The 14454-nt window shown below is 46.7% G+C and overlaps 1 protein-coding gene across 3 annotated transcripts in view; it reads left to right on the top strand.

The window, feature by feature from the left end:
* srgap3 (SLIT-ROBO Rho GTPase activating protein 3) overlaps positions 1-14454 on the top strand; it is a 208672-nt gene that overhangs the window by 116648 nt on the left and 77570 nt on the right. For all 3 annotated transcript variants that reach the window (XM_078414390.1, XM_078414391.1, XM_078414389.1), the window contains exons 4-5: positions 8113-8175; positions 11517-11702. In XM_078414390.1, coding sequence (XP_078270516.1) covers positions 8113-8175; positions 11517-11702 — 249 coding nt within the window. The remainder of the gene's footprint in view (positions 1-8112; positions 8176-11516; positions 11703-14454) is intronic.

Below are 14454 nucleotides of genomic sequence, written 5' to 3'. Positions count from 1 at the left end.
ACAAACAAATCTCTCATTGCTTCGGGGAGTCTTGTTCGTTCAGCATCTTCCATCGTCTGTTGCCAATGATCGTCAGTTTGCAACAAACCTCTTTCTATGCAGACGTCTTTGAAGGAAGGAAGAATATGTCCGTCATGCGTTCTCGATGAATCGAAGGATACTGGCCCTTTTACGTGATGGAGAAGCAGTCTCAAGTAGTAGAGGTCACATCTCAAGTAGTAGAGGTGAATCGGACAGTGCCCTAGCTTATGGAAGGACTATTCAGAACCCTGATAACAGATGGGGATCTGCCCAAAAAGAGCAGGGAGAAGAAGGAATGACCAGGGTGAGACAAGTCTCTGATTACGTTGGCTGCTTTTCCGAGGTTGCGTGAAGTGCACATGGAGTCAGAGGCGGAAAGCCTGGTTTGCGTGACGGACTGGGCTATATCCCCACCTCACTGCAATTTCTTGCAGACTTGGATAGTTCCCAAACCAGTAAAACCTTTTAATGACATTGCTAACAGTAAATAATGTAATAACAAGTAACTGCAGATGCTGATTTACCAAAGAAAGATTTTTTTTAAATGCTGAAGTAACCCAGTGAGTCAAGCATCTCAAGAGAATATGGATAGGTGACTTTTCAGATCAACACCATCATGCAGTAAATAGTGTAGATAGAAACAGAAAATTGAGAAATGGCATTAACAAATTGGGAGTGATGAAAACGATGACAATGGAGTTCAGCATTGAATGTGGAGTCATCCATTTTAGATTCTAATTAAACACCACAGATTTTTTTTCCCAAGAAGACAAGAACTATGGACGAGCAAGAATCTAACTGAAGAACCCTTTGTGGAAAGGCAAAATATATAAAAAGGTCAAATGGATTTTTGCCATAACATCAAGGACACAACTCTAAAGTTAATGCATGCACTCTCTTCTAGATTATTCTGTTCATTGCTGGTAAATAAACCAGGAAGGAAATATGACCTTGGAGTGGCATTAAATGCTAATTAGCAACGATGATTTGGGACTATAGTGGGTAGTTGTGTCGGCTAGGCCTGTATTCCTGAAACTTTAGATATTATCTATATTCAGCATTAAAACTAATTGAAGAATTAACAAAGAGAAGCTATCTGCTCTGTCATGGAAGAGCAAAGAATATTCGACATATCTTTTGATAGCATTTTATCTGTCTGTGGATGATGTCAGTAAGCACTTATTTCTCTTTATGACAGTGGGAATGTGCAGTTGTCTGCCTTGAGAACAACGGAGGTTTTGTCAGTTGTTTAGTCAGTGAAATTAAGATTTTTGTTAAAAGTAATGAATTTAAGAAATATAGAAAAGAGTTAAAGCACAAGGATAGGTGATAACAAGGGAAGGGGTAGAATGAAAAAAAGGAAATACATAAAACCAGAAACATTTGAACAGACATTTATACTAAAAGTTAAAATTTGGTTTGCGTTTAATTTTGATTTTTTAAAATATATTTAAATTATATTTTTTGCTAACTATTGAACTTTGAATAACTGAAAAGGTTTTTTAAAGAATACCACTCTTATAAGATTACACTTATTATTGTTCACACTTTTAGTATTGTTATAAAGGTTTAATCTAATACCACCAAACCCTCCCAGAGTGGCAATTATCAGGTGGTGTCTCAAGGGAGCATTTTCATCAGTTTGCATCAGTACTTTTTTAAACAAACCAAATCTCAGAACATTGCTCAATCCCAACAGAAATAATTTTGAAAAACTGCCCAATGTTACAAATGTATAGATGAACAGGTGCCCAAGAATGCAAGTACATAATTTCTGCAAAGAACACATGTAGCACAAAAAAAACTAGCCAATGAGTCCCGATGAGGTGCCACGGATGCTGAATTCCTACAATAGTCTGTTTTTTTCTCTCTAAATTACATCACCCACAGTCTCTTGTGATTCCAACTGGCCACTACATTTTAAGTTCATGAACAGAATTCAGCACTTGTAAAATTTAACTTGGAGCAAATGAAACGATATTTCATTTAGGGTTAGTGAGGGCGAGTTGTAAAGAGATAATATCATGGCTGATCTATCATTGAATTGTAGAGTAGGCAGGAGATGCCAAATTATTATTTTTTAATTGTTCTGTACATACAAGTGTTCGGGCCTCCAATGAGAACAAGGTGCAATTTATCTTACATCCTCCATACTCTCCTGCCTAAGTACAGCCAAGGTTAAAAGAAAAACAAAGAGAGAGACAAACACAGGGAACTGCAGATGTTGGAAGTTTTGAGTTGAGCTTAAAAGTGCTGGACGGACTATGTGGTTTAGGCAGCATCTTTGGAGGGAATTCCTTCCCAACTTCCCACTGAGTTGCCCCAGCACTTTTGTGTTGTATTCAAGGTAAAACAAACGTCACCCTACCTTGAGCTGGAATATGGCGTTTGCCCATGGAGAGGAGAGGGGAAAGACGTCCCTGCTCACTCCATACACTTAAACGTGAATGTCCCACTTTCCCCACCCACCCACAGCAAGGTGTCTACTCACCAACCCGCCATCTGTAAAGGAGGTCCGGTGGGGGGGAAGGAATGCAAGAGAGAGAGAGAGAGAGAGAGAGAGATTGAGAAACGAATGGGAGGAGGAAAAAGGCACCAGAGGCGTTACAAATGCGTGATGGAAACTTCGCTTTATTTTGTGTAGGAGGGGGATTTGTTATTTTTAAAGATAATGCCGACCAGTTGCGCGGCCTATGGATGCACGGCCGTGTACAAGTACACCAGCTTCCACAGGTAAGGGAGGGGATGGAGGGAGTGAGGAGCGGGACGGCCTCAGGGGATGGGATGGGAAAGGGAGATGAGAGGAAAACTCCTCGGGTGGGTCAAACGCCTACAGCGCCGTTGCCATGGGTGCCGCAGCTGCCGGCGGGTCCCTCCCCTCCCCGCTGTAAAAAGATGGTGATGATGTTTAATGGGCCAAAAAAGAAAGGGGGCGGTGTAAGAAAAGAAGGTGAGGGAGTGTGGGAGTGTTATTTTGTGGATTGAAGGAGGGATCAGGCTCCTCTACCTCGGCGTGGGCGGTGGAGAGACGCCCACCTGCGGGCGAGTAATGGATGAAGAGAAGAACACCTGTGTGTGAGGAGAAGGAAGCATTTTGAGGGCGGCGAGCATTTCTATTGGGGACTGGGGTCTGGGGAGCAGCAGCAGCAGAAGCAGCAGCAGCAGCAGCCAACAACCCGCTGCTGCGCCAAACTGGCCGATCGTACAGTGTACAGGTGCTGTAGGTGTGCTTTTTCTTGCGTTTGAGGCAGCAGTAATAATGTAATGCCCTCCAGGCCCTGTAGCCAGCGCAATGTGCTGTTGTTGAAGGCCGTGAGGTCTACCACTTCACCAGGGGGACGGAAGACAGTGCAGTTGAAAATGACGTGCTGCGCTGTTTGCTGGTCTGCTCCACACACGCAGACTGCTGATGAAGAGGAGGGGGGGGGAGAAGAGGAGGGGGGAAGATGAGGAGGGGGGGAAGAGGAGGAGGGGGAGAAGAGGAGGAGGGGGGAAGAGGAGGAGCGGGGGAGAGGAGGGGGGGAAGAGGAGGGGGGGAGAGGAAGGGGGGGAAGAGGAGGGGGGGAAGAGGAGGGGTGGGGAGAGAGGAGTGGAAGGGGTTCGGGCGCTGCGTGAATGTGGGAGGGGTTTGGTTGCAGCAGGACCGCTTGGTCTAATTAGTCTGACCTTTAACTGCTCGGCGGCGGCTCCGGGACTAAGCGGTGAAGGAGACGCCCGTGGCTGAGAGAGGCAGCAGCAGCGGTGATGCTGAGCGGGAGCTCGTCGGCGACGGCAGCGATGGAGACGACCGGGGTTTAGAGCGGCAGCAGGAGCAGCGGCGGCCATGATGGAGACGCCCGGGGTTTAGAATGGCAGCAGGAGCAGCGGCGGCCATGATGGCTCATGTGATGGCTCAGCAGAGCCGGAGAGCGGAGCGGCGGCCATGATGGAGACGCCCGGGGTTTAGAGCGGGAAGGAGAAGCAGCGGCGGCTGGGCGATGGATCAGCGGGACTCTGGGATCTAGCAGTGAAGGAGACGCCCGTGGTTTGGAGCGGCGGCAACAGTGATGGCGGGGCTCCGGGGCGGAGCGGTGGCCATGATGGAGATGCCCATGGTTTGGAGCGGCAGCAGCGGTGATGGCGGGGCGGGGCAGGGACTCCGGGGCAGAGCGGCAGCCATGATGGAGGCTCCCGGGGTTTGGAGCAGCAGTGGTGACGCTCCCCCACTTGGGCCGTGGAATCAATCGGGCGTCTGGTGGGAAGTGGGAGCTGAACGAAAATGATGACCCTCCCCCCAACTGCACACATGCAGTCACCCGTCGGCCATCTTACGTAAGTGTAGGCGCTGGTCTGGTGGCCATCCTACGTGAGGACTGGCCTCAACTGTGCATGCGCTGGTTTTAAAAAACTTTAAAATGTGAATAACTTAAAAAATATAACACCAATTTCAATAAAACTACCATTTTTACTATTAATGTGACGACGGTGAATAAGGTGTAACGCTATCTTGTACAGTTTTGACTGAAGTTCGGTCACAAACAAACAAACAAACAAACAAACAAACAAGCGAGAGTTTTAGTATATAGACTAGACCAAGTGGACCCGTTGGGCCCATTCCTTGTAGAGGGGGGACAGGGAAGGGGAGAGGGTATGATTGAGTGAGGCCTGGACCCAAAGCCTCTCCTGTATTGTAGCACCCTCAAACCCCCCACTCAATCCCCTTATCCCCCCTTCCTCCCCCCCACTGACCCATTCCATCCCCCGTACCCACCCCCACTTGCCCCTCCCCTGCCCCCACTTTCCCCTTCCCTACCCCCTCCCCCCGGCCCTGCCTCCACCCCGATTTCCCCCTCCCCACCCCTATTCCCCACTCGCCCCCACCTCCCTCCCCTCCCCCCACTCTCCCCCACCCCCATTCTTCCTTTAGTTAAAGGTCCGGGGGGGGGGGGGGGGGGAGCGCATCAGTTAAAGATCCGGGGGGGGAGCTCATTAGTTAAGGGGGTGGGGGGGTGCATTAGTTAAAGGTCCGGGGGGGCGCATCAGTTAAACATCCGGGGGGGGGGGACCGCATCAGTTAAGGGTCGGGGGGGGGGGGGGCGAGAGCGAGCTGATCTGTTGAAGATGTGCGGGTCGCATTGCATTGTGACGTCACTCGCTGAACACTGGTGGGGGGGGGGAGCGCGAGCTCATCTCACAGGCGCACGGGTGCCATTGTGACCTTACACGCTGAAGACCTTCAGGAAATGGGTTAGAAAGGAAATTTTTAAACTGTAAAATCCTCTCTAGCTTTTAAAATATAGCTTCAATTTGAATGAGAGTGGTTTTAATATATGGCCAGGATAATGGTGAGTATGGTGGTGCAAAATTTGTAGCGCTATGGTGTACCGTTTTGGCTGTGCGAGCGACAAAAGTTATCCTGCATACATACACACGAACACAGTTTTAGAGAGAGAGAGAGAGAGAGATAGATAGATAGATAGATAGACAGATAGATAGATAGATAGATAGATAGATAGATAGATAGATAGATAGATAGATAGATAGATAGATAGATAGATAGATAGATAGATAGATAGATAGATAGATAGATAGATAGATTTCAGTTTAACTAAATGTAATGAACTCTGATGAAAAGGCATTGTGCTGAAATATTATCTCTCTTTCTCTCCTTACGTAAGCAGCCATATCTGCAGCATGTTTCCATTTTTTTTCTGTTTTCGTTTCAGATTTGCAACATCTTTGATAATTTTGGTTGGTAGTCAATGTATGTTTTGAGGCATACATACCTGCAGTGTAGAAGTATCAGGGCAAGGATCTCCCTGAGAGTGACTCTGTTACAAGCTGAGCGGAGTATAATTGTAATCCAAGATCCTTCTGCAAGGAGCTGACAAGCCTATACTGCACAAATATGCAGCGAGTGTACCAGCAGTAATTGTACCGAGTCGTTGGTTCAGCTGCTAACTGCAGTGCTACGCTTGACTCTGCCCATGTTGGCTAGAATGCAGCATGCAGTGACTGATGCATTAAGTTCTGTTTGCTGAGATAAACGTGTGACAATGCTGATACACGTAGACACCTGACACACCGACACCCAAACACACACACAGACACTGAAACACACCCAGATCCTCGACTTCCTCATCCACAGACCAGTCTGTTCAAATTGGTAGAAACACTCCTTCCTTATTAACAATCAGTACGGGAGCACCTCAAGGCAGCGTGCTCAGCCCCCTGCTCTACTCATGACTGTGTATCCATCTTCAAGTTCGCCGACGACACCACTGTTGTTGGACGAATTACAGATGGTGATGAGTCAGAGTATAGAAGTGAGATCGACCGATTGACCAAATGGTGCCAGCACAACAACCTGGCTCTCAATAACAGTAAAACCAATGAACTGATCGTGGACTTTGGAAGAGGAAAGATGAGGACCCACAATCCTATTTATATCACAAGACCTTGGTGGAGAGAGTCAAAAACTTCAAATTCCTGGGTGTGCATATTTCCGAAAATCTTTCCTTGACCCAGCACACTGATGCAATTATAAATAAAGCACATCAACGCCTCTACTTCCTGAGAAGATTACAGAGGTTCGGCATGTCAGAGAGGATTCTCTTGAACTTCTACAGGTGTACAGTAGAGAGCATATTGACTGGTTGCATCACGGCCTGGTTCGGCAACTTGAACGCCCTGGAGCAGAAAAAGACTGCAAAAAGTTGTGAACACTGCCCAGTCCATCACCGGCTCTGACCTCCCCACCATCGAAGGGATTTATTGGAGTCGCTGTCTCAAAAAGGCAGCCAGCATCATCAGAGACCCACACCATCCTGGCCACTCACTCATTTCATCACTGCCATTGGGAAGAAGGTACAGGAGCCTGAAAACTCTAACGTCCAGGTTCAGGAACAGCTTCTTCCCTATAGCCTTCAGGCTATTAAACATAACAACCTCAAATAAGCTCTGAACTTCAATAGACTATTATTTTTATTATTATTATTGCACTACTATTGTTTGTTTCTTGAGTATGTGTGTTTATGTGTATATATATATATATATGTGTGTGTGTATGTATTTGTGGGTATGTGATTTTTTTCTCTCGTTTATCATATTGGTTACAGTGTACTATATTTACATGTTCTGTTGCGCTGCAGCAAATAAGAATTACATTGTTCTATCTGGAACACATGACAATAAAGCATTTTTGACCCTCTCTCTTGACACCGTGACACACACACACACAGAAACCCTCACACACACACACACACACACAGTAACCCTGACACACACACACAGTAACCCTGACACACACACACCCACAGCTTCACACACACACACACACAGCCTGACACACACACAGACAGACACCCTGACACACAAAAACCCAGACACACATAGAAACCCCATTATACAGACACCATGACACACACACAGACACCCCAACACATACAGACACCATGACACACACACGGACACCCCAACACATACAGACACCCCGACACATACAGACACCCCGACACATACAGACACCCCGACACATACAGACACCCCGACACATACAGACACCATGACACACATACAGACACCATGACACACATACAGACACCCCGACACATACAGACACCCCGACACATACAGACACCCCAACACATACAGAAACTCTGACACACAGAAAGCCGGAAACCATCAGAAGTGCTGATGGACTCAGAAGGCTGTGCTTCGGCCCCAGTTGGGCGTTGGAGATACCGCAGCACTAGTTAAAGGCAACAAAAATGAGTGTAATCCAATTATTAGGCTAAAAAAAAGAAAGATTATTGAGTTTATGGAGTGAAAGCACCATCAGGGAATCCTGAGCAAAGGGACCTGATCCTAGAATTACTGCTGGATGACCACAAATCATGGGGAAAAACTTCCTTTCCATTGGGGAAAGGAAATCTGGAATACTGCTCCAAAACTCTAGTACAGGAGTGGTGTCGGAGGCAGGGTGCCATCTGTTGCCACCTTGATGTGTTTGGAATAAATGCCTGCAGGCAAGATCCCAGCCCAGGGCTTGTCCAGCCTCAGTGTCATGGAGAGGCCTGTGTGGACCTAACATTTGCTTTTCATTGTTCACAGAGCAAGGAGATCGGCCAGCAGATGCACGAGGAGCTGTTAAAGGTCACCAGCGAGCTGTACACCGTGAGTATAGGCGGACAGTGCAGCGAGCTCCAAACACATTTGTGTATTTGTCTCCAGCATAAGTCTCCCTCCATCGCCGCTTCCTCTGCTGGCTTCTGATGAACCCTTCTCAATCATTGTAGGAACACTAGAGTACGGAGTCTCCACATTGCCCCATTCTCTTCTCTTCCTGTCCACGGTCTCTTCTCCCACCAAAAGCCACATGAAAACAGCAGCAGGAGTAGGCCTTTCAGCCCCTCAAGCCTGCCCTGCCTTATATATAGAACAGTACAGCACAAGAACAGGCCCTTCAGCCCACAATGTCTGTTTTGAACATGATACCAAGCCAACTCTAATCTGCCTGCCCATAATCCAAATTCCTTCATTCCCTGCAAATCCATATGCCTATCCAAAAGTCTCTTAAACGCCACTATCATATCATGGTAAATCCATCGCAGGCTTCAACATCTCTGTGCCAGTTCCCCACTCCTCTCAATACTCAGAGGTTTCAAAAATGTTCCTACCCCCACTTTAAATGATCTGGGATAGAGAGTTTCAGAGATTCTCCACCCTCAGTTTTAAATGATCGATCCTTTATCTTGTAACCGTCTCCCCCAATTCAAGACAATAATGAGGATTTTTTTTTTCACCCAGAGAGTTGTGAATCTGTGGAATTCTCTGTCACAGAAGCAGTGGAGGCCAATTCACTGGATAAATTCAAGAGAGAGTTAGATATAGATCTTTGGGCTAACGGAATCAAGGGATATCGGGAGAAAGCAGGAACAGGGGTACTGATTCTGGATGATCAGCCATGATCATATTGAATGGCGGTGCTGGCTCGAAGGGTCGAATGGCCTACCCCTGCACCTATTTTCTAAGTTTCTAAGACTCATCCACTAATGAAAGTATCTTGACATCTACCCTGTCGTCATCTATATCATGCATGTTTCAGTCAGATTACTCCTCATTCTTATAAACTCCAAACAATACAGACCTACATAATCAACCTCTCTTGACAAGACAAGCCTCTCATCCCAAGAATTAGTTTTCCTTCGACTATCTCCAATATCCTTTCTTAGGTCAGGACACTAAAACTGCATGCAATCTCCCAGGCACGGCCACACCAATATCCTGTACCATTGTAACCCTGTACAATTGTCCCCAGTCTTCTCCCAAGATTCCAGTCCCTGCCCCAGTTATTGGAGCCACTGAAGAAAAGGCATTGCTGCCTTAGCAGTGGTGGGTTGGCTTTGCACCCCTTATCGTCAGTCTGAGGAAATGATATGTAAGGTATTTGAACCTTTCAATCCTTGCTACAGAATCCTTTAGTGAATAATCAGGCCTTCACATTTCAGCCTGGCTCTCCATCCTGTAAATCAGTGATGGATGCCTACCCTTAAAAGACACCTTGCAGTGAACATCAACACCAGACAGGGAAGTCTTATTTCAATTTAACGTACGTAGCCTTGAAGGTGATTGCCCAATGTTCTGAACTGTAATGAACTGTTGCCTCGATAGATTGAGGGAGCAGAGCCAAGGTTGGGCAGTAATCTCAGTCCAGGGTCAATTGAAAGGGATATCCTGAAATAAAAACCTTTCGGGCAACATATTAATCACCAACTGCTATCATCTCAAACAGAAATGATATCCCAAACTTTCAGATGGAATATTAATTAATTTGATTGATTGACCCAGTCCACCTTTGCTGAGCATGGTGATGCCAAGAAAGGAATCAGTGTAAAATGTCCGCTACTGAGATGGAAAATGAGCTGTTCATCTTAGTTTACATTCCTTCCTTTCATTGTTTGATTGTTGAGTTGTACCTTCAGCTGCCTCCACCATCGTCTCTGGCTCTCCCTCTCTAAAGCTCGCCCCTTTGCTCTTCACCTTCAAAGGTGGGGTGTAGAGATGGTGCAGTGGATAGGTTACTGGACCAATAATCTGTAGACCTGAGCTCAAGTTTGCATTTCACAATATAAATTAAAAACACACAGCTAGTCTTAGTACAGGTTCTCCCAGGGTTACGAGCACTCACCCTGTGCACATGATCAAGCATTTGGGAGGCCGGTAGGATGGATGGGGTGGATTTGCTAGCTGCAGGCACATTCTGTGGGTGGGAACAGGGCATCCCTTCTCCCTCCACACCCCAGGACCTCAGCAAATTTTGGGCAGCACGGTGGCATAGTGGTAGAGCTGCTGCCTCACAACACCAGAGACATGGTTCGATTGTGACAAAGGTGCCGTCTGTACGGAGTTTGTACGTTCTCCCTGTGACCTGCGCAGGATTTCTCCGGGTACTCAGGTTTTCTCCCATGCTCCAAAGATGCGCGGGTTTGTAGGTTAATTGGTTTCTGTAAATTCCCCCTATTGTGTAGGATGTGAAAGTCAGCATGGACTCGGTGGGCCGAAGGGCCGGTTTCCACACTGTATCTCCAAACTAAACTAAACTAATCGGGGGATGGGGTGAGCCGAGCAGAGCTGAGAGCATTGAGCAGACTCATTCTCTCATTCACTGAGTGAGTGAGGCCGGCTGGCGACCAAACTTCCCACTCCTGCTCACTACCCTCACGGCTGAATCTGTGATCCTCTCCCACACACTATTGCTGCTGTGCATTTCCAACTTACGAACAGCTCGGGATACGAACAATTTTCAGGAATGGATCCTTGTCATGACGCAGGGACCCAGGATAACCATGAAGCTCATGGATTGTGGTTTGGAGTGAGGAAACCTCCATTCTTCCCTGCTGTGCTTTATATGTGACCACAGATGGCCCAGAGTATTTGTCTCCGAAATAGGGTGGAAGCCCCTCAGCACAAAGGCATTTAGAGATGGGTAATAAATACATGTGGAATCATGGAAAATGAATGAACAAAATTAAAGATTTGTGAAGAGATTCACACAGGAACAGGCCTTTTGGCCCACAAAGTCTGTGCGAACTAACACCTATTTACACTGATCCTACACTAATCCCTTTCTCGCCATCAACTCCCCCTAGATTCTACCACTCACCTAAACACAAGGCACAATTTACAGCGGCCAGTTAACCTACTGACTGCTCTATTTTGGGATGTGGATAGAAACCAGAGAACCTGGGGGAAACCTGGACAGTTAAACGGGGAATGTGCAAACTCCACATAGACAGCATCAGAGGTCAGGGTTGAACTCAGGTCGCTAGAGCTATGAGGCAGAGGATGGTGTCCAAAAGAACATATGAATCATGTTTTCTTTTGTGAAACAGTGTCGGTAATTTAGTGAGGAACCACTCCTGTGAGCCCCCTATGTTGATGGAGGCACAGGTTAACTAGAGGTTGCTGCGGTGGATTGGTGGAGGTGCCATTAAACTGTCTTCTCCCTCTGTTAGGTGATGAAAACCTACCACATGTACCACGCAGAAAGCATCAGCGCGGAGAGCAAGTTGAAGGATGCCGAGAAGCAGGAAGAGAAGCAGTTCAGCAGATCGGGGGACATCAGCGTGAACCTCCTCCGGCACGAGGACAGGCCGCAGCGCCGCAGCTCTGTGCGCAAAATCGAGAAGATGAAGGAGAAGGTGAGGCAGGCCGCGGACCGCACACCTCCACTGTGCTATCTTCCCTTTCCAGAATCAGCGGGGCAGGCGATGTGCCCACATGATACCAGGTCGCAGGGTAGTGAGCTGTCCCCAGCTTGAGTCCACAACACAAAATGCTGGAGGACCTCAGCGGGTCAGGCAGCATTTGTGGGGAGAAATGGACAGAGACAATGTTTCAGGTCAGGACCCTTCTTCAACCTGATGGAGTAGAGGGGAGATAGCTGGTAGAAAGGTGAGGGGAAGAGGTGGGGCAAGAGCTGGCAAGTGATGGTGGATCCAGGTGAGGAGGGGTTGATTGGTAGATGGGTTAGAGAAGGGTGGAGATAGTAACCAAGTCTGGAGGTAATAAGTGGAGAGGACAAAACGGTGCAAATGATGGAATCAGATAAAAGAAGGTGGGAAGTAAAATGTAGAAACAGAGGGAAGGATACTGGGTGAATGGGTATGGGGTTGGTGGAAGAAAAAAGGGAGATCCAGAGGAGGGAGAGGTGGGTGATGAGTTGATGAAGGAGGGTAAAGGAATTGGGTGATGGGGTGGGGGATATATATTTCATTCCCCACCTTACTTTCTTATGATGACAGTTTATTTCTATATAGGGGAGAATAGTTTGCAGGGAAAATCATTGGAGCGATGGGATTGCGTTGTGAGCCAGCATTGACTCAATGGGCTAAATGGTCTGTTGTAAGAAAATTGGAAATATAATATGAAATGTTTTCAGATCTGGGTTTCTCTGCCAAGATCAGCATTTATTGCTAATCCCAAAATGCCCCAGAGAAGCAATTAGCCGTCTCCTTGTACCACTGCCAACCTTCTGATGAAAGTACCACTACACTATATGGGTGGGAGATCTACCATTTAGATCCAGTGACAAAGAAGGAACAGTGATTGATTTCCAAGTCAGGAATGGACAGGAACCTGCATGTGGTGGTGTTTGCATGTATCTGCTGTCTTCTCATTCCTGGCATTGAGGTTGGGAGTTTGGAGGTGCTGTTGGTGTAGCCTAGATAAGTAACCCCAATGCACTTTGTCGACAATATACCTGCTAGCCACTGTGTGCCAGTGATGGAATTAATTGTTATACTGGCTGCCATTTGATGGACAGTGTTGGCCAGGATGCTGTCAAGCTTCTTGAGAGTTGTTAAAGCTGTGTTCACCTCCATCACACTTCTGAGTTGTGCCTTGCACATGGTAGAAAAGGTTTTGTGTCATGGTGTCAGGAGGTGAGTCATTCATCACAGGATGCCCAATCTATGACCTGCTCTTGTAGCCATACAACTTATGTGGCCTGTCTAGTTGAGGTCCTGGTCAGGGGTGTTGATAGTGGGTGACTAAATGATGGCAGTTCCATTTAACTGTCAAGGTTAAATTCTCTAATACTGGAGATGGTCATTGCCTGGCACAACTGCAACACAACTGTTACCAACCAGTTGTCAGCCCGTGCCTGAATGTTAATTCGGTCCTGCTGAGTGCAGGTATGAGCTGCTGCATTTGCAGATGAGACGCTAATGGAATTGATCAGTGCGCGATCATCAGTGGACACTGCTGACCTTCCAATGGAGCGGTTAATTAGTTCTTTGGTGGTGCTGATTAAAGTGGGGGTAATTAGCAGGATGCTTGAAGAAATCTTTTATTCGGGCTGCCTGCTGTGCTCCCTGGGTTGGCAAGCAGGATGACACATCTGAAAACTACAATATCTCAGTGTATCCATTGGTGCACTGGCTTGTATCTTAGCGAGTCTCGGGTTGTTCTTTGAACTCACGACTACCATAAAAGGAGAAATATATTAGTCAAAGAATGGTTGTATGGGGTGAGGATGTAACATCTGCCTGAATGATTGTCAAAGGTTTCTGTGATGATGCAAATGAGGGGTCTCAACCAAAAACATTTACTTTCTATTCCCTCCACAGATGCTGCCTGACCCGCTAAATTCCTCCAGCAGCTCTCCTTGTATTGCTCATAGATTTCTGTGTTGTTTAGGTTTTGTTTCTTGCTCGAGAGCAGTTCAAATGCATGGGTTTCTATGGAAACGGGTGTGCTTCATTTGCGATAGTATGCCAGTTGGGAGTGTTAGATGATTAAGCACAACTCTGGCCCTGACTCAAGGCAAACATTCATTTGCAATCTCGGTGAAGAATGAACCCTGGGGGCTATATGCAGTCACCTAATATCAGGAACCTGGGTTCCAACTGTGCTGAGACTGATGATTCCTCTATCTGCCGTGTGTTCGGGATCACCTCAACTCAGTTCTCAGGTCAATCCAATATAAAGAAGACCAAATATCTGTCAGGCTCTTAAACCTGGTGTGGGAATTGACAAGAGCTCACGGCAATAATGGATGTTATTATAATTTTACAATTAACAAATCTGCATCTGCCTCATCGTTCTGATGAAATGAGAAATGTTTGCTTCAAGCAGTATGGTCCAAATGCTAATTGGAAACTCAACCAATTGTGATCAACAAATAAATACAAAGTAGTATTGTCAGGCATTTATCAGTGTTTTCCCAACATAAGAACACAAGCAAATAAGAGGAGTAAGCCAATCGATCCCTCAAGCCTGCCCAGCATTCAATGCGATCATGCCTGATCTGCCCCTGTCCTCAGCTCTGTGCCAGATACCATCTCCCTCAATTCACTGATCTTTCAAAATATCATCTCCTTTTTCTTTAAATACCCTTAATGATCGAGCCAAACATGCACATTTGCTGTGTTTGTGTGTGAACTCTTTTGT

Source organism: Rhinoraja longicauda, chromosome 17 (genome assembly GCF_053455715.1).
Source record: "Rhinoraja longicauda isolate Sanriku21f chromosome 17, sRhiLon1.1, whole genome shotgun sequence".
In the NCBI taxonomy this organism is placed as follows: Eukaryota; Metazoa; Chordata; class Chondrichthyes; order Rajiformes; family Arhynchobatidae; genus Rhinoraja; species Rhinoraja longicauda.
Note: the sequence above shows the minus strand (reverse complement) of the source record. Positions and strands in the feature narration are given on the sequence as shown.